The sequence below is a fragment of the Haliotis rubra genome, unplaced genomic scaffold (assembly GCF_003918875.1).
Source record: "Haliotis rubra isolate DU_JTF1 unplaced genomic scaffold, ASM391887v1 Scf61, whole genome shotgun sequence".
Classification (NCBI taxonomy): domain Eukaryota; kingdom Metazoa; phylum Mollusca; class Gastropoda; order Lepetellida; family Haliotidae; genus Haliotis; species Haliotis rubra.
In genome coordinates, this window is record NW_025767313.1 from 1,915,720 (window position 1) to 1,934,801 (window position 19,082).

At 41.5% G+C, this 19,082-nt stretch overlaps 1 protein-coding gene across 2 annotated transcripts in view; it reads left to right on the forward strand.

Moving 5' to 3' along the window:
- The first annotated feature begins 10,199 nt into the window (after positions 1–10,199).
- Positions 10,200–19,082, forward strand: part of LOC124255787 — a 36,547-nt gene continuing 27,664 nt past the window's right edge. For both annotated transcript variants that reach the window (XM_046689705.1, XM_046689706.1), the window contains exons 1-3: positions 10,200–10,284; positions 10,908–11,117; positions 12,824–12,978. In XM_046689705.1, the coding sequence (XP_046545661.1) occupies positions 10,924–11,117; positions 12,824–12,978 (349 nt within the window). In that variant the 5' untranslated portion in view covers positions 10,200–10,284; positions 10,908–10,923. The remainder of the gene's footprint in view (positions 10,285–10,907; positions 11,118–12,823; positions 12,979–19,082) is intronic.

The following is a 19,082-nucleotide window of genomic DNA, read 5'->3' on the forward strand; positions in this document are numbered from 1 at the left end:
CTCCTCCGTTTGTTGTTTGTTACCATAGCAACCTGATAGATCTACGGCGGAGTGGGCTGATGGCGTTATGCTTACGACTTGTCCGGGTTTTTTTAGTTTCTAGATCAATTTAATTTACATCCACCGCAGGATGGATATTGATCTTGGAGGTAAACTGTCACGCTTTACTGGCTTAAAGCCTTTGGGCACTGAGTAGGCACGGGATAACACTACAGGAGGACAATGAGACGTACACAGATAGAGCTGATCTGTTGTCAGGGTGTATCTTCGAGCTGTTACGGGACGGCAAGTATAATGACGTCATCTGAACTCATTCGGTGTCTGTCGGGATTGCCTACGACGCCGCAATTCCTCACAGAGTTACCTCCCTTATACGTGCCAGAAATGTTTGGGTGTGGGTTTGATTTCCCGTTTGCTTCGATTATGTTTTATTTTTGTCAGAACCCTATGTGTGTTTACGCAATTTACTAAATGTATCGAACTTTCATTACTTCTGGCTTGACTCCCGCATGAAATTGAAATACGGTTCAACACGACGTTAGGTCTAAAATAGGAGATGCCCTGTGCAGAGTCGCTTCGAGGGTGATACTTGATTTGTCCACACAATTTTTTTAATGTATTTGGATTTTGATTTTCATACATGCATGCCTGCACGCACGCATGCACGCACGCACATACACACACACACACACACACACACACACGTACGTACACACACACACACACACACACACACACACACACACACACACACACATACATACATGTACATACGGGATCGGGTGGTCAGTCTCGCTGAGTTGGTTGACACAGGTTATCGTACCCCAAATGTGTAGATCGATGCTCATGATATTGATCATTGGATTGTCTGGTCCAGACTCAATTATTTACAGACCGCCGCCATACAGCTGGAATATTGATCAAATTGTTCAAAAGATTAACCAGTGGTAGTTTAGTCGGTGATGTGCTGACTGATCTTTCATTCTTATCTAATTTATTGTCTATATCAGTTGACAAATAAGACTTAGTACCCACTGAAACACTTGAAACAAACAACTGTTAGTATGATGTCTTGGGCTCATGAAAAGGCCTGTAATACTCTCAGATTGTGGTATCAGGTTTTTTTTACAGGCCATTATATGTGGTGGGGGTCTGGGGACATTGTCGTCACATTTGGTTTGCTGCCCGACAACACATCAAAGTTAATCATTAATAGTTTTACTACTATCAATCTGATCACTTTCATTTTGACTTCTGTGTACTGCTAAAGGATGTAGAAATTATTTGACATAATTTTGTTTGAAAAAAAATCAAAATGGCCGCCATTATGGCCGCCATTTTGTTTTGTCGTGTTTTGCCTTCTCAGCACTTAAATCTACATAAACATGAACACCGAATTTTTCCATTTACATCCAAAGTTGATATTTTTTATGTGTTTTGACGCTTGTTTCTCCTAGAGTGATGGCTTGGGCACAAAACAAGTTATTTGGTTGGTCATATCGTGGTAATGTAATGTTTTACAGCCTATTCTTTGAGACAGGGGTATTTTGGCATTTCTCAGACTGTTCATGAAAATGTGTGAGGGTGATTTATTTAATGGCAGATAACATTATTTTTGTTACTAAAACAAGTTGTTTTTGTTTTCTCTTTACTTCTAGAGTGACGGCATATTATTAGGGATTTTTATATATTACCCAGAATTCAAAATGGCCGCCAAAATGGCCGCCATTGTAGTTTTTACTACATATACTTAGTTGAGGACTAAATTTGTACTGATATGAAATCCAAACAAATCATTTGGTGTCTAATGTTGAATACAGTATAGGAATAGAGCTAAATTTCAATGATAAGGTCATTCAAAGCTTCACACTCCTAAAATATTTGATGAAATAACATTATCCAAAAGTGTTTGAAAACTATGCTTCATGGCCGATAACTACGTCTAAGCTTTGGTTGTAGGCATTCAAATTGTTCTATCAGATAACTCTTAATCACTTTTGATACATCCATAAGCTTGCAATTAACCCTCCTTTTCACTTTCTTTCATTTCATATGTTACTTCATGTCACAATCGGACCTGCAGAGATCCGGGTTAGAATTGATCTTCAATAACCCATGCTTGTCGTAAGAGGCAACTAACGGGATCTGGTAACGTTGTCAGGCTTGCTGACTGGGTTGACACATGTCATCGTATCTCAATTGCACAGATTGATGTTCATGCTGTTGATCCCTGGGTTGTCTGGTCCAGACTCGATTATTTACAGACTGCCGCCATATAGATGGAATATTGCTGAATGCAGTGTAAAACTAAACTCACTCACTCACTCATGTCAGAATCGGAGTCATCTACTGGCAACAAGTCAAATGTGTTCGGGCAACAATCATCTGCCATACAAATAGACATGCCTATGTGCACACTATATCATTCTTTCTGCTGGCATGCTGACTTTTTGCATTTACACGATGTCAGTTCAACCAATCCACGGGGAGCAGGATCTCTCGACATCAGAATAGGATAAGCTGACCATCACAAATGCTCCAACCATGCTCAACTGGTGAAGGGATGTTCATGATTGGTTGCAGAGACTGTTTCCAAACATGGACTTGGTAGTTTACTCTTTCAATGTGATGTTTTAGACTGTTGGATGTTGGTGGGAGGTTTTCATTCAATATCTTGTGTCATCTACAGACATCACTGGATTATTTGGTACATGAATAGAACTCACAAACTGGCCACAAGATATAATGAGTGTTTCTTGAACATCCAAATTTTCATCCATTTGTTGTGTGAAGCTTCTCATCCCTGGGCTTTACATCCTTTTTGGGAATCAATGTAGAAAAGGTTTTCAGGTTCAGTCGATGTAAAGGTGACCACAAGTTTGTCCTGGAAGAGTTCAATCGACTACTTATGATGTTATCCCTTTGCTCTGCCCCAATCTGTTTAACATGCAAGAGGCTGTGAATCATATCCTTTGAGACAACAACTCCACTCCCAATGTTCACAAGATGCAGGCATCATTCATTTGGAAGATTGAATGGATTTGTCATCAACCTTGATGTGAACATGGACATTTCTAGTGTTCATTTTACAATGGCCCATTCAGATGGAACATTAAGAAAGAACATCAAAAGCGGTTTGTTAAATGAACTTTAAAAGCTTTTGATCCTTCGCTGCTTATACTAGCAGAAGAAAGAATGTTGCCAGTTCATATAGTTGATGGAATGGCAAAATTGCAAATGTTCAGAAAGGGAGCTGCTTCCACATTTGGACACTTGGCTGATATGCATTGAGACAACTTCACTTCAATTCTGAATCGAACAGACTGCATTAGAGTTGATGTTGTTTGGGACAGGTATGCCAGACAAGAGTAAATCAAAGCCGGGGAGCAAATCAAAAGAGGATCGCCAACGGCGCTAGAAGTCAAGATTGTTGGCCAAAACAAACCACTGCAAAGACAATGGGGAAAAATACATCAGCAGTCCTGTCAACAAGTCTAGTCTTGTAGCATGTATGAACGAACGATGGTGTTTTGTTTGTCCAGCCATGCTACCTGTTGGTAAAGCCTGAGTCACACCAATGTAGTTCTTAGGACGTCCTGCCCTGTCCAAACAATAACTGTAAAGTGACCTCGAACGGGATAGAACGTGTAACTTTTGTATAAATTACAATGCTAGTTTGATCATAAACAGTTCTCAGTACGTCTGTCTCGTCTTTACCCTGTCCTCAGACAGTTGGTGTTACGTTTAGAGTGGGTAAAATTGCCCGTTCACCCCGTGTGGAAAACGTTATCAAGCAGTACAATCCTGTCCATAGTCACTTTATATCCCTTCTGAACTAAACCTATCTCGTTCTTAATGCGCACAACCCCGTTCTAACTCATTCTTCTAAACCAACTCATTTTCAGGCACTTCTTCCCATTCTCACTACTTTCTCACTCCGTTTCTAGTGTGTGCAATCGTAATAGCAATCACTTCCTGGTTCGATTTATATAAATACCCTGCCCATTCTTATTCCGTTCTCAGTTTCAAGGTGGAAACATTGACATCACCATGCCTCCAAGGAAGAAGAAAGGTGAACATCTAATTTATAAAGGGGTCAATGCGTTCAAGAAGTTCATCAAACATGGGTGGGGTGATTCTCAAGAAGTTGTAGAAGGACTCATGATCATCAAGGCGGAGCTCCTCCATCAGCTGATGATAATGTCCCACAGCTATTCACCTCTCAGGTTTAAGCCAGTTCCTCAGCCAACAAGTTCTTGTGTTTTCCTTCTTTCTTGCTCTACCAACTCATTGTACTCTTGCTCTGCTTCCGATAAAAATTGCAGGAAACCAGCATTCAATATTCTGACAGCTGCAAGCTTGTTCATAGAAACTCTATCCCAAATGACGACCATGTTAAAAACGCATGTATATATACCCTACCTTGTCATATCGTAATGCACACAGAGTTGACATAGTAAGAACTGCATGAGAACTACATAAACATACTAACAACGAGTAGAACGTGATGAGAACCAATTTCAAACTGTTAGAACCGTGTACTACAAGTTTCTTCAGAACGATTCATTTTGTTTTGAACATATTTGCTTGGAATAGCGACTAACTAGAGTTCAGTAGAGTTCTGCAAACGGGATGGACCAGGTGGAAACTGTGTACAAACGTATTGCAATTGATGCCGGACTGCACTACGTCCTCACACATACCCAGTAAAATTGAAGCGCCGCGATTCCGTTCGTAGTATGGCAATTCCGTTCTTAGTATGGCAATCTCATTTTAAGCACGTTATTACTCCGTCCCATTTTAGAACGTGTAGAACGTTCGACATGGGGAATTGACTTACATAAGTCCTCTGAAAATCACCAACAAACACTGACACAGTTGACATTGACATCCAAAAAGGATGTAAAGCCCAGGGATGAGAAGCTTCACACAACAAATGGATGACAATTTGGATGTTCAAGAAACACTCATTATATCTTGTGGCCAGTTTGTGAGTTCTATTCATGTACCAAATAATCCAGTGATGTCTGTAGATGACACACGATATTGAATGAAAACCTCCCACCAACATCCAACAGTCTAAAACATCACATTGAAAGAGTAAACTACCAAGTCCATGTTTGGAAACAGTCTCTGCAACCAATCATGAACATCCCTTCACCAGTTGAGCATGGTTGGAGCATTTGTGATGGTCAGCTTATCCTATTCTGATGTCGAGAGATCCTGCTCCCCGTGGATTGGTTGAACTGACATCGTGTAAATGCAAAAAGTCAGCATGCCAGCAGAAAGAATGATATAGTGTGCACAGAGACATGTCTATTTGTATGGTAGATGATTGTTGCCCGAACATATTTGACTTGTTGCCAGTAGATGACTCCGATTCTGACATGAGTGAGTGAGTGAGTTTAATTTTACGCACTCTGTTATATTCGAGTTATATGGCGACAGTCTGTAAATAATCGAGTCTGGACCAGACAACCCAGGGATCAACAGCATGAACATCAATCTGTGCAATTGAGATACGATGACATGTGTCAACCCAGTCAGCGAGCCTGACAACCCGATCCCGTTAGTCGCCTCTTACGACAAGCATGGGTTATTGAAGGTCCATTCTAACCTGGATCTTCACAGGTCCGATTCTGACATGAAGTAACATATGAAATGAAAGAAAGTGAAAAGGAGGGTTAATTGCAAGCTTATGGATGTATCAGAAGTGATTAAGAGTTATCTGATAGAACAATTTGAATGCCTACAACCAAAGCCTAGACGCAGTTATCGGCCATGAAGCATAGTTTTCAAACACTTTTGGATAATGTTATTTCATCAAATATTTTAGGAGTGTGAAGCTTTGAATGACCTTATCATTGAAATTTAGCTCTATTCCTATACTGTATTCAACATTAGACACCAAATGATTTGCTTGGATTTCATATCAGTACAAATTTAGTCCTCCACTAAGTATATGTAGTTAAACTACAACGGCGGCCATTTTGGCGGCCATTTTGAATTCTGGGTAATATGTAAACATTCCTAATAATATGCCGTCACTCTAGAAGTAAAGAGAAAACAAAAACAACTTGTTTTAGTAACAAAAATAATGTTATCTGCCATTAAATAAATCACCCTCACACATTTTCATGAACAGTCTGAGAAATGCCAAAATACCCCTGTCTCAAAGAATAAGCTGTAAAACAGTAAATGACCATGCTATGACAATACAAAATGACTTGTTTTGTGCCCAAGCCATCACTCTAGGAGAAACAAGTGTCAAAACACATCAAAAGTATCAACTTTGGATGTAAATGGAAAAATTCGGTGTTCATGTTTATGTAGATTTAAGTGCTGAGAAGGCAAAACACGACAAAACAAAATGGCGGCCATAATGGCGGCCATTTTGATTTTTTTTTTTCTAAACAAAATTATGTCAAATAATTTCTACATCCTTTAGCTGTACACAGAAGTCAAAATGAAAGTGATCAGATTGATAGTAGTAAAACTATTAATGATTAACTTTGATGTGTTGTCGGGCAGCAAACCAAATGTGACGAAAATGCCCCCAGACCCCCACCACATATAATGGCCTGTAAAAAAAACCTGATACCACAATCTGAGAGTATTACAGGCCTTTTCATGAGCCCAAGACATCATACTAACTGAAAATAGTGTCAAACAAAATCAGTACTGGGGAGGCTACGATTTGAAATTTTTCAGCTGCCTCCTCCTGGACTAACATCTATACTGTCACACAGTCTGATACTCCGACTGCACCTGTATGTACGGCCGTGAGTAGGATGGGTACTTCCCTGAATGCCGGCAGGTATTGTCTAAGGTAGGCAAAGCAATGAAGCGTGCTAATCCTTAGACAATGGGGGATTATGGGGGACACCTCCTAATCTTAGATGAGCGAAATTCAGAAATTCCTGAAGTGAGCGAGAGTTCAAAACGGACATGCCGGCATTCCGGGAGTAAACCCTCAACACCAGGCTGTACTTAAACCGTCAACATGAAAGATGACCTCGTGGCTATATGCCAGTCGAGAGAACCCGTGAAGATCCGGGGTAGAATAGGTTTTCGGCAACCGATGCTGTTACAAAAGGTGACTATGCTTGTCGTAAGAGGCGACTAACGGGATTGGGTGGTCAGGCTCGCTGGCTTGTTTGACACATGTCATCGGTTCCCAATTGCGCAGGTCGATGCTTATGCTGTTGATCACTGGATTGTCTGGTCCAGACTCGATTATTTACAGACCGCCGCCATATAGCTGGAATATTGCTGAGTGCGGCGTAAAGCTAAACTCACTCTCACTGTCAGTCGAGAGCAGTACCATGATACTGTGTCTCATTATGTGGGACTGTGAATGATTATGATGTGTTACTGTAAATGTTATTGTTATCTGTGCAAATGTCGTTACGTCTCCTTTTCATTGACATAATATCATGTAACGATTATTGAATTATGTCAGTTGCTCTGCAAGAATAAAATGCCATTTATTTGTCCATAATCGATTTGTAAATTTGTGAATGTTCAATAAGTGGATGATATTATGTCTATCGTAATATTGTTGGTCAGAATACATGTTTTTTTCACATCAACATATTTCTTTTATCATTTTCTTCAGTGATACATGGACTACCCCTTGTAAATTGTACATGGATATTTGATACGACCCCCATAGTTGAAACAACAACGCAACATGCCGGCATTCCCTGAGACAACCAGTAGGATAACCCTGCTTGTGGGACTTCCCATAATGTACAGTAAAGTTGTAATCACTGCTCAACTTCTTTGTTAATTTAATCCGTTTATTGTATAACATACTTGAGAAGTTTGGACTCATCATATTCCTTCGTCTTCGTCAACGTATAATGAGCTAGTTCCTCTGTCGACATATATATATATACGCGTTGACGCGATTATGTCACAAATGAACATGAGTCATAATATCACGCATTAAAACGACTGTTTCATTTGTCGTCTATTTGAATGCTACTGACCAAGAGCGTTCGTTGGGAATACTCTCGGGTGGTATTTCAGGATGGTTGACGGACAGAAGACAAATGTCGGGTATGAAGAGCTGATGACGACAGGGAATAATGGTCGAAATGGTACAAGTTGATGACAAAACGCACACCGGGACCGAGTGGCCTTGCTCTGTCACTTACACGCATACAGAAGTCGGACGGTGATTCTTCATCGTCGATGTCGTCGTTGTTAGGGCGACGGGCTTGGCCGACGCCCCGACTAGCCGCACCGTCCGTTCGCATCTGTCGATGATCTGGGCCCGCCTCCTAGACTAAACTTCTAGAGACCATCTCTCCAACTCGTCTCCCTGACTGATCAAGTCAGTCATGATGCAGGTTTTATACACAGGGACACAGGTGTTGTTACGCCACGTTGTGCAAGGTCACTGACCTGTACACATGTACATAGTATTACGTAAGATCTGCCGACGTAGGGAGGTGGTAATTGACATTTACTGATAGCATTGAGAATAAGGGGACCTGCCCGGAGGGGGTTTGTGATAAGGTGGGATACACCGAATGTTTGCTGAATACATTAAACAGACAAAGGTGTACTTTGAATACATTTTGAAACAATTATGTCGTTTGAATATATGAAGTATTAAAGAAACTTATTGAAATGGTTTACTCTATGACACTACAAAGAGAAGTGGCATGGAAAACCCTTCTCCGTACATCTGTACGTATTTTTATGGGACAGCATTGTTTATATGGATAATGTAATAAGGGACCATTCATAATTTATGGCAATGGGGGATGGAGGGGTGTGTGTGTGAAGATGATAATATTTATGGAAAATCACGTGCAATGTGAATGACCCCCAACCCCCTAAAATATATTTACAAAGTAAGTGCCCCTTCCCCACCCCTGTATGTCATGTACAAATCAATCCCCCTTTCCCATAATTTTCGCACAATGTTATAAATATTACTCCCACCCCATCCCCATCCCCCCCACCCCAACTCTCCAGAACATATATGGATGGATGGACCAAACATGCAGAATCTATGAATTGTTACAGACATCATGTTTGGATGACAGATTACATAGTATTACCCAAGTACGCATGGAAACTAACTATACAATTCAATCACACCGGGGCATAGAGGGCTTCTAAATAGATTACTTCATGTGGTATCGGCATTATTATCAGAGACCATATATCGGTATATAGTCTCTGTTATTGTTAATAGTATACAAGACAAATCTTATGGATAACAACTTCTTGGTTTATTTTTCCACAACGTTTCTTGCCCCTTCTTCAGGTGAATAATGGTGATAGTGAACAGTACAGTATATATATAGATGTACAGGCTACGAATCCACCGGTAACCGGACAAAATCCACCCCAAAATTGCCACCCCGGACGAAATCCACCTCTTCTTAAAAGAAAAATGGACAAAATCCACCCTTCTCAAATTGCTGTAGTTAATAGCAATTTTGTCCTGGATTCCCACCCTTCTCAAATTGCTGTAGTTAATAGCAATTTTGTCCTGGATTCCACCCTTCTCAAATTGCTGTTGTTCCAAGATGTGATGCATGAATGATTCATGAGGAATAATAACAAGAAATATGATGTTTCATTATGTGTGAAATATATGCTATTGTCATATTTATATATGCATTGATGCATGAATGATTCATAAATATGAAATGTGAAAATGTGCTATTGTCATATTTATAGATGCAAAAATGTGCTTACATATGTATTTTGGTTGTTTTTGTAATCAATTATGAATGACTGATATGAATAAAATTAATTTCTGTCATTAGTTTTTTTTCCTTAGGGTGGAATTTATTAGGGGTGGATTTTGTCCGGGTGGATTTTGTCCTAGGTTACAATTTTTGGATGGATTTTGTCCGGGTGGATTTTGTCCTGGATTCGAATCCACCGCGTCTACGAACTGGTTCAGTCTACGAAATCACCGTCTCCCTACAGGAAGCCAGATATGTAAATTGAGTATATGCAAGGGAAAAAGGAGGTATAATTAAGTATGGACAAACAATGCAGTGAGATCAAAGAGCAGAATACAATTATAGGGTATGTTTTTACAATAAGGGCAAGGGTGTGTTTACATAGAATTTCTGTTATTGTTAATGATTAGCTGAAGACTGGCGCACAGTCTAGGGGAAGACAACTGCCAATCCAAGGGAGACAAGTAATGTTACCCGCGAAACTGCACACACGCATGGAGAAAAGTTGACCTCGGTCAGACGGTTGTTTACTTGCAATATTATTCCACATCATTTCATGCTTCTTAAGGTATTTCAATGCAGTGAGGTGCTAATACGTTTCTGTTTTTCATGGCAATAATTGTCAACCTTGAATATGTACTTTATTAAGGAAAATTCACAGGTTTGTGTGAAATATGTCACATCTCCTTGCGTCCACGGTAGAGATGATCTGATTGGACAAGAGGAAGCCAAAGCGATGTGATTTTTTGTCAACAGCAAAGACACGTGCCATATTCTGTAAACAACCTTTGTGCGAAGAAAAGTGATAAAATGAAATAGAAAAACAGTTAATTAATCTAACCTTAAATCGCCGATTATTCTGCATTCATGTTTTAGGACTTGCATCCGATGCATTTTTCATCCATCTAGTGTGTTATAGGGAATAACGTACTGTCTCTTGCTGTCAATGCTGATCGAGTTTACAAGACTTTCCCAATTGCTTTATGATGAATATACCTGTAATAAAATAATAACATGATGCAGAGATAAGTCCCTTTGTCCAGAGACCATATAATAATAATCTATTATATGGTCTCTGCTTTGTCATTGTAAATTAACAACATTTTTGCCTGAGGTTTTAAGAAAGAACGCAACAGGTTCAGTGATAATGCACTCTGACATTAAATTTGAACTCACTCTGTCCATTTTCAGAACCTTGTCCTTCATCATGTCAAGTAGTGGTATTCCTGATGACGTGAAGAAGAATGTCAGAGCTGTACTCTTGTCCAAGACAGGTGGCGGAGTCCTTGTCAGTGACTTCAAGAAAGACTATCGCCGCCTTATAAACAGCAAAATCTTCATTGAGCACTATGGATTCAATAATATCAAAGATTTTGTTGAAGCTATCCCTGAATATGCAAGGTAAAGGAATGATCAATCCCTTCATTTTTAGCCCAGATTTTTGCGGGACTAGTGTCTGACAAGTGATAATTCAGCCTTGCAAAGTTAAATAATGATAATAATGATTATTTATTGTGACATGATATTGACATTCCTTGTGTGTTCATTGTAAATATTACAGTCAGCCTGAATGGGTCACATGGTACACATATCTACACAAATAAGTCAAGTCTACCAAGATACTTCCAACATTTGGGTATGAGTAAGCAAAAAAGTTTGGGTACAAATGCCCATGTGTACGCTTTGTCCTGTTTTCAAGTAGTTTTATTGGAATGTTGGGTTAGTCCCAATGAAAGTTGAACTGCCAATCTGGTCTCGTGGGGTCATGAGTGTCTGGCCAGGGAGTTGAATGTTTCGGAGGGTTGATTCCAGACTTCGTCCTACCATAAGACGTGAAAAGGTTGTATCTTTTGTAACCCTCCCTCTCACTCAGCGTTAAGGGGATAAATATTGGACCGTTCAGCTCGAAGGCAGTATACTGTGTCAAAATGGGGTACAGATAACCTTTTGCATCATTGAATTATGTTCTTGCTTGTGTTCATCTCAATTGGATATCCTAATTTTCCATAATCACATGGTGATGTACTCCTTACAGCACCGTAAAATCAGTAATGACAGTTTTATAGACGTCAAAGTCGCGTAACAGAGACTGCCAAAGAGTATGTGCCCTTGAGTCACTGAACAAAAGGTGATAACAACATTCACCTAGCTGGTGAACCCATGCAAGGATAGGCTATATCATTTTTCAGATTTTAATTACAGGAACTAATTCTCCGGTATGCAAGCTAAGATTTGACATTTTTGTGAGTACATATGTAAGATCAAATTTATTGAGTATTTACAAAACTTCAAGCGTACTTGTACACAATAGACTTAATAGGAATTTAGTTTTCACATTATATTTGTGTACGTTATGCAGATACACAGCTTATCTGTACCTCTGGGGGTAACCATTTAAAATTCCTTACCTCCTCGTTCCTGGGCCAGCTAGCACAAAACAGTCTTACCACAACACTTATTGTGAATCAAGGAGATTGTGGTATGAAGGCTTCAGTTGCCATTCATGTACACAGAATGATTGTAGACAAGATTGGCAACAATCAAAATGCACAACTGGTAATGTCTAATCCTACTTGCAAAATTCATTGTAGTCTCCTGACAACAGAGAGCTTGATTCCAATAAACATGATAAACAGTCTCTTTCTGAGTTTTGTTTGATGCTAATTTCCATTGATATTAGCTAATGATAGTGGAGGCATACATGAATGAATGAAAACATTACTGTCCGTCCTGAAATTAAATATTTCTTGATATAATGATTGTCATGATCATACAGTTTGGCTGGAAAGGGGGATCCTGTTTATGCCTACAATTTTGTAAGATCAAATTTGCAAAATGGAATCTGGTGAAATGATTGTGATGGTAATCTTTGGTTTGTCATGGAATTGACCCTGTATAATGTGCCATTCCCTATGACTGCAAGTCCCATGGGAACCTTGGGGAAACTGGTAAAGATGGGTCACAGGTTGACAGACCATTCCATTACATACATGCAGCTAATAAGACTGGCTCATTCTTGATGACTGAATTACACAGGGCCCTTTTGATTATTTTAAAAGTTAAGATATCTGGTCCAAATTTGATTTTAAATTGTTTTGACATTCCAGACTTGAGTACTCCGACAAGGACATGGCCTACAGAATGTTTGGTGTGGGGGACCCAAACACGTACATGTCCTTGTCGGCCAAGAAGGCACAAGGCAGTATACCTAAAGGACATCCTTCCAACACGCCCAAGGGAAACAGATTTACGAACAAAAATGGTCAGTATATCGATGATTGTTGTGGCTCAATAGGTTCCTGTGACCATGGTAACTCATGCTTGTCCTGAAGGATGAGGATTGGATAGTTACAGGAGTAAATGGGTGTTCGTGTGCCAGCGTACTGCTGCTCATTCTGTCAACATTGGTCTGTTTGGTCTGGATTTGATTATGTGGTATGTAAGTAGTTCTATTGGAATTATGTTTCTAGAGATTGGCAGCAAATAATTGAAATACTACTCAATGACTACTCAATGACATCAAGTGCAGTTGTGGAGAGATTTGGGTGAGTGGGTGAGTCTGGTTTTATGGCGCGCTTTTAGGGATATTACAGCAATATCATGGCGGGGGACACCAGAAATGGGCTTCACACATTGTACGCGTGTGGGAAATCGAACCCGGGTCTTTAGCATGACAAGCGGACGCTTTAACCATTAGGCTACCCCTCCATGCTGGACAGATTTGAACTCGCATTGATGGCTGTGAGGTGAGTTTTCTAAAGGGGACAGTGTCTTGGTGGAATGTACTTGAGAGCAGTATGGGGGTGGTTTTAGATGTTTCATTCCTGACTTGTTTCTTATTTACTTACCAAATGTGGTTTGGGTAACTGTTTGTAAACCTGGTAAAGAGCCTGTTCTAGATATAAGGACAGAGACACACCTCTTTCAAGACATTCAACAGTGACAGTATTCTGAACATTAGGTTCACTTTAAGGAATGTTACAAGGTTGTACCTCAACTGACAAACATTGGGTTCCCCGGTAACTCCCAATTTTCAGTTTTAGTGGTCCCTGCAGGCAATATGAGTGTCCTGTGAAGTAACAGTGTAGAGAACTTTATTACTCACCCGTGGAAGATACTGCAGTGTAATATTTTACGGCAATATTACACTAGTGTAATACCGCTAGACGTATGATGTCATAATGATTTACAGTTATGACGTCACAATTCCAATATCTCTGTCACAATGGTATTAGACCTTGCTTGACTTGCGGAAAGCTGAGTGTCACCACTATGTAGGTAATTTGTATCAATGTATGTTGGAGAGTAATAAACAGAATACTAAACTCGCTTCTGTGAAATACAATTTTATTAAACTCGTGAAAGATTTAGTATCAAACTAGATTTCGCTCGTTTGATTAAAAATGGTAATTTTTAAACTTATCCTATCTCACGATTTGCACTTCTCTCTCTTGCTTCGACGCTGAGTGGAATGAATGAGAACTTTTCCTGTAGGCCTCTCTTGTCCATACACCTGTGTTCCCCAGGCTGCTCTCCTTATAGGACAGGTCCCTAGTCCCCGGCTAAGAGTGCAGCACGTTCCCCTGTCTACCCACGTGACTACCTCAGAGTGATCATTCTTCTTCTTGTCGCACCACTGTGTGGACATATTGTGAAAGTTCTCAGCTTTCCTTACAAGTTAACATGAGAAATATATCATGGGTAGTTGACCCTAAGTAGCGTAATTTTGAGCATACTGTAACAATATTTACTTCCTCGGATCCTCACTTGTCATGTGTGGGTTGTATTGACCTGTGTTCCTGGAGCAAACGTTGTCGGGAATGTGCTCCCTTATCAAGGACGTTTTTAGAGCATGTAGACATGCTTGCTCCCGTTGGCTGGCAGAGAGAGCTTGTTACACTTCAACAGTTGATCACCCGACAAACCCCCGCTTTCAACGACCAGTATTAACTGCTCGTCGTCCGGAGATTCCCATGTCGGACGGTGATGATTTAATTAGTGCATCATCAGATGTCTACTCGTCGTTCCCCCTCATCAAACCGCTCTGTGTTGCCAGCCGACTCACACAGCCGATCTACATCATTAAATCGCCGAACCGATTCACCACACCGAATTGGTTCGCCATACCGAATGGATTCACCAGACCTAACTGTTTCGCCATGGCGGATGTGGATTACGACATCGACTCAATTTGCCATAATATTAAGACTGTTTCTTATCGCCGAAAGGGTTCACATCATCGATTCAATTTCACATTTCACCTTGCCTCACCGGTTCATTTGATCATTGTAGATCTCTCAATCAGCTGAGATCATTTGAACGTTTTGGATTACCGATCCAGATCACAACGCCGATCCAGATCACGGACTGATTCAGATCACATCAACGTTCCGGCTCACCACCCTGAACCGATTTACCAGCCCGACTCGTACCGTTTCACCAGGCCGAACCGCTTCCTATCGCCGAACCAGTTCACCTGGCCGTTCAAGATCACTGAATTGTCAGCATTCATCGAACTGTCAGCATTCGTCAGTAATCCGTTCCTCGGACCTTGCCAGCAATTGAGCTTCTTCACGAATTGGGTGATTCACCACTCGTGTTATTTCCAACACAGCGCATCTTACCAGCCTATCAGAGCCTATGCCAAATGTGTCTGGGATGCCTCCCAAGACACTTAACCCACATCGAACCTCGTCTTTGTTTTCATGGTTCGGGCTATGCCAGTCGCCTATAAGATGCAGGAATGGTTTTGGCTGATTCGACACACATGACCGCATGGTTCGCCGACCACCTACAGCTACCTAGAGCAAGATACCAGATGTTCTATTGATTACATTCAACATGAAGGATCGGGACTTGTCAACACTGGTTTTCCACATCCTCAACGAGGTCTGTGAACTTGCATCTAGATAGGGCCAAATTTGTCGAACTCTGCTAGTTTTCAACACGATCCTAGTTTTCAGGGCATCTGTGAGGCGCTGAATTCCTCATTACAAAGTGGCAAGCTCTAAGCTCGACAATTTGATTTGTTTATCCGGTTTACATTACGGCGCTTAATGTTTTTAGTCACATAACTTATCCCACCTTGTACCCCTTTTTCGGATGAACAGAGGTAGTAGCTAGACATATCTAGAAATATCACACACAGCACTTGACGGTCCCAGTTCTCAAGAGTCCTCGGGGCCATGGGGTAGCCTAGTGGTTAAAACATTGGCTCGTCACGCCGAAGACCCGGGTTCGAATCCCCATATGGGTACAATGTGTGAAGCCCATTTCTGGTATCCCCTGCCGTAATGTTGCTGGAATATTGCTAAAAGCGGCGTAAAACCAAACTCAGTCAGTCAAGAGTCCTCCGTGGCAGGGGCTCATCTCATTCCAGATTTAATCTACCATCCGATCTTCACTTTTGATGAATGATTTCGGTTCAACGAATCTACCCTTCGGTGTAGATATCAGTTCTACAACCACCCGATAGGGCATTACTAGATAAGCTTGCTAGCCAGGAATACTTTACGACGCTTGACTGAGTCTTGTTACTACAGACTACTGGTAACAGCGTGTTTGTGTATTGCTGGGTGCAATTATTGCAGATGGTTCGTCATCTTCAGCTCCCTTTGTTTTACATGATAAGCAAGTTTCTGGACAGATAACAGATGGGTGAAGTTTTTGCGCATGGTACCAGCAGTGATGTTTTGTCAAAAAGCCAGCATAGCTCAACCCGGAATTTATGGGTTGCCACTCGCCTGGTTAACCGAAGACCGCGTTGTCCGTTTTTTTGTCACTCGTGTGTAACGTTTGCAAATGGCTGACTAATGTTTGTTTACCGGAGTTTTGATGATTAGAGTGACTATGAAGTGCCCTTGCAGACTTGTCTTGGTCCCACAAATCGGATATCAATTCCAGCCTTTAAATGCTAGTAACAATGAACTGTGCCATTCCTGGTAAGAGTGATTGTGTCGGGATTTCGACAGCCAGTCGAGAGAGACTGCTTATCAAGGGTGACAGACAGAAACACCTGTGAACGGTTTGACTTTTGCTGGGGTTACTCTGTTTTCTACACTAGCTCAAGCACTGAGTTCAGAGATCACTGCAGTTATGTGTGGACTGTCACCAGGCAGCGATCTACTACCTTTCTCACTCCACCTGGCGAATCATCATTTTGTTCGGCCAACCGAAACGTTCCTGAGGTCGCCGATTGTACTAATTTCTTCAATTCATTTACAATGTGAACGTTCCTGTAGATTGACTGACAATCTCCATGCGCCGAACATACTACATTCAGCACTCCGTTAGAACTGACATAGTAGCTCGACTTATTGAACGTTCTTACCTCAGGAGATATCTCTTTGTCAAACTCAGAGGCAAGAGTTGTTAGACCTCTCATTTCCCTCGACCAGCGAGATGCCTACCTTCACATCCCGATACATCCAGACTATCGGAAGTATCTTCGATTTACTTTCAAGGGGCGTCATTGATACCAATGGAGGGTCCTGCTGGTTGGCATATGTATGGCCCCGTAGCTTTTTACTCAGATACCCAATCCGATAACAAGCTACCTGTCTAGGCGTGACATCCAAGAACTATATCGACGACTGTGTTCAAGCCCAGCAGGATCCAGTCGTCCTTCCTCTCCACAGGCAGTTCATCATCAAGATGCTTGCGCAATTAGGATGGCTGCTGAATTCAGAGAAATCGGAGGTAAAACCGACCCGGTGATTTCTTTATATCGGGACAATATTCAACACGACAGGTCATGATGTTTGTGCCCCAGGAGAGGTGGGACAAGATTCAGTGCAACGCACCACTAGTGCTGGTCCAACCCACAACTTTTCGCCAGTGGCAGAAGTTACTAGGGTGGTTGACGTCGGCACAAGCACTGACATACAGGGGCCAGCTGCAGCTTCGCCCTCTTCAGATGTTTCTGTGCCCATACATCCAGGACGACAACCCCAGGGAGTTGATTCGTCTTCCCGCACAACTACATTCAGTCTTTCGTTGGTGGCTCAACACGTGGAATGTTTGCATTGGAGTCTCAACACCTGTTCGTCGACACATCTTTCAAGCTGGGGCGCTCACTTTCTCCATCAAGTGGCCTAGCAGTGGTCATCAGGAGAAAGGGCCCTTCATATCAACGAATTGGAATTCAGCACTGTCATTCTCGCCGTTCGGCATTGGGCAGTTGAACTACGGTTCACTCATATACTGATTCAATCAGACATTTCGATGGTAATTTTGTACATAAACCATCAGGGGTCGACAGGATCAGCAGCTCTGCTTCAGTTGATGTTTGGAATTTATCATCTGATCGATTCACTCAACACAGTGGCCAGAGCCCGACACATTCCCAGGATGAGGAATGTCATTGCTGATGCCCTGTCACTCACAGAGTGGGAACAAATGCCTCTGATATTCCAATCGAAGATCTACCTGTTATCACGACCAGATGTAGACCTGTTCGTCACTCAGGGCAACCATCAGCTTCAGCGCAGATGATCACCAGTTGCGATCATTTCTGCTTTGTGTACAATCTGAATAAAATTCTGAATTTTATTTCTGATTTGTGTCTTTGATTCTTCTGGGACTTCGATTTCTCCTCTCAATTGAATTTGAGACTCTGGAGAGTCGCAACCTCACTTACTGTCCTCTGCTCTATGGAGTAATGACGTCAGTGAAGTGAGTCATTCCTGAAGTGTTACACTTCGTAGCGTTCATGCTCCTAAGTACCTATACACATCTATGTGATCTTACTGTGGTAAGTAGTGGAAGTCATAAGATGATGTTGTGGTACTGAACGTTAAAATTGTGAGTTTTCCGATTCAATTATCCTTTCACCCTCCTCAGGACGGTGTCTGTGGGGGTTGTTTCGAAGCAGGGGCTGGCACGATACTAGTCATTAGACTTTTATTACGGGGGTACCTTGGAAATCGTGGTAATGCGACTGATTACACTCGCTAAGCTGCGTCCTTTCACTTTCGTGGAGGTAGTGACTGAACACCACATTGCTCGGGAGTCCCGGTCCCTGGGAGCAATTGTGCTCAGTAAGTCAATGGGTTCAAACTAACCATCGCACGTAGTGACCTTGGTAGTTCTTGGCCTACTTTGTCGTTGCTCCCTACGGATGTAGAAGTGTTCGACAATCTCGCTTGCTGACCTCTACTCACGGAGCAATCATGTCAGTGTAGTGAGTCCTTCCCGATTTCCTTATGGATTTCGTAGCGTTCTAGCTCCTAAGTACCTTAGCACCCCGTTGTGACCTAACTGTGGTAAGTAGTGGAAGTCATGTGGTGTTGTTTTGGTACTGAACGTTAAACTTGTGAGTTTTCCGATTCAGTTTCCTTTTCCCCTCTTCGTGATGGGGTCTGTGGG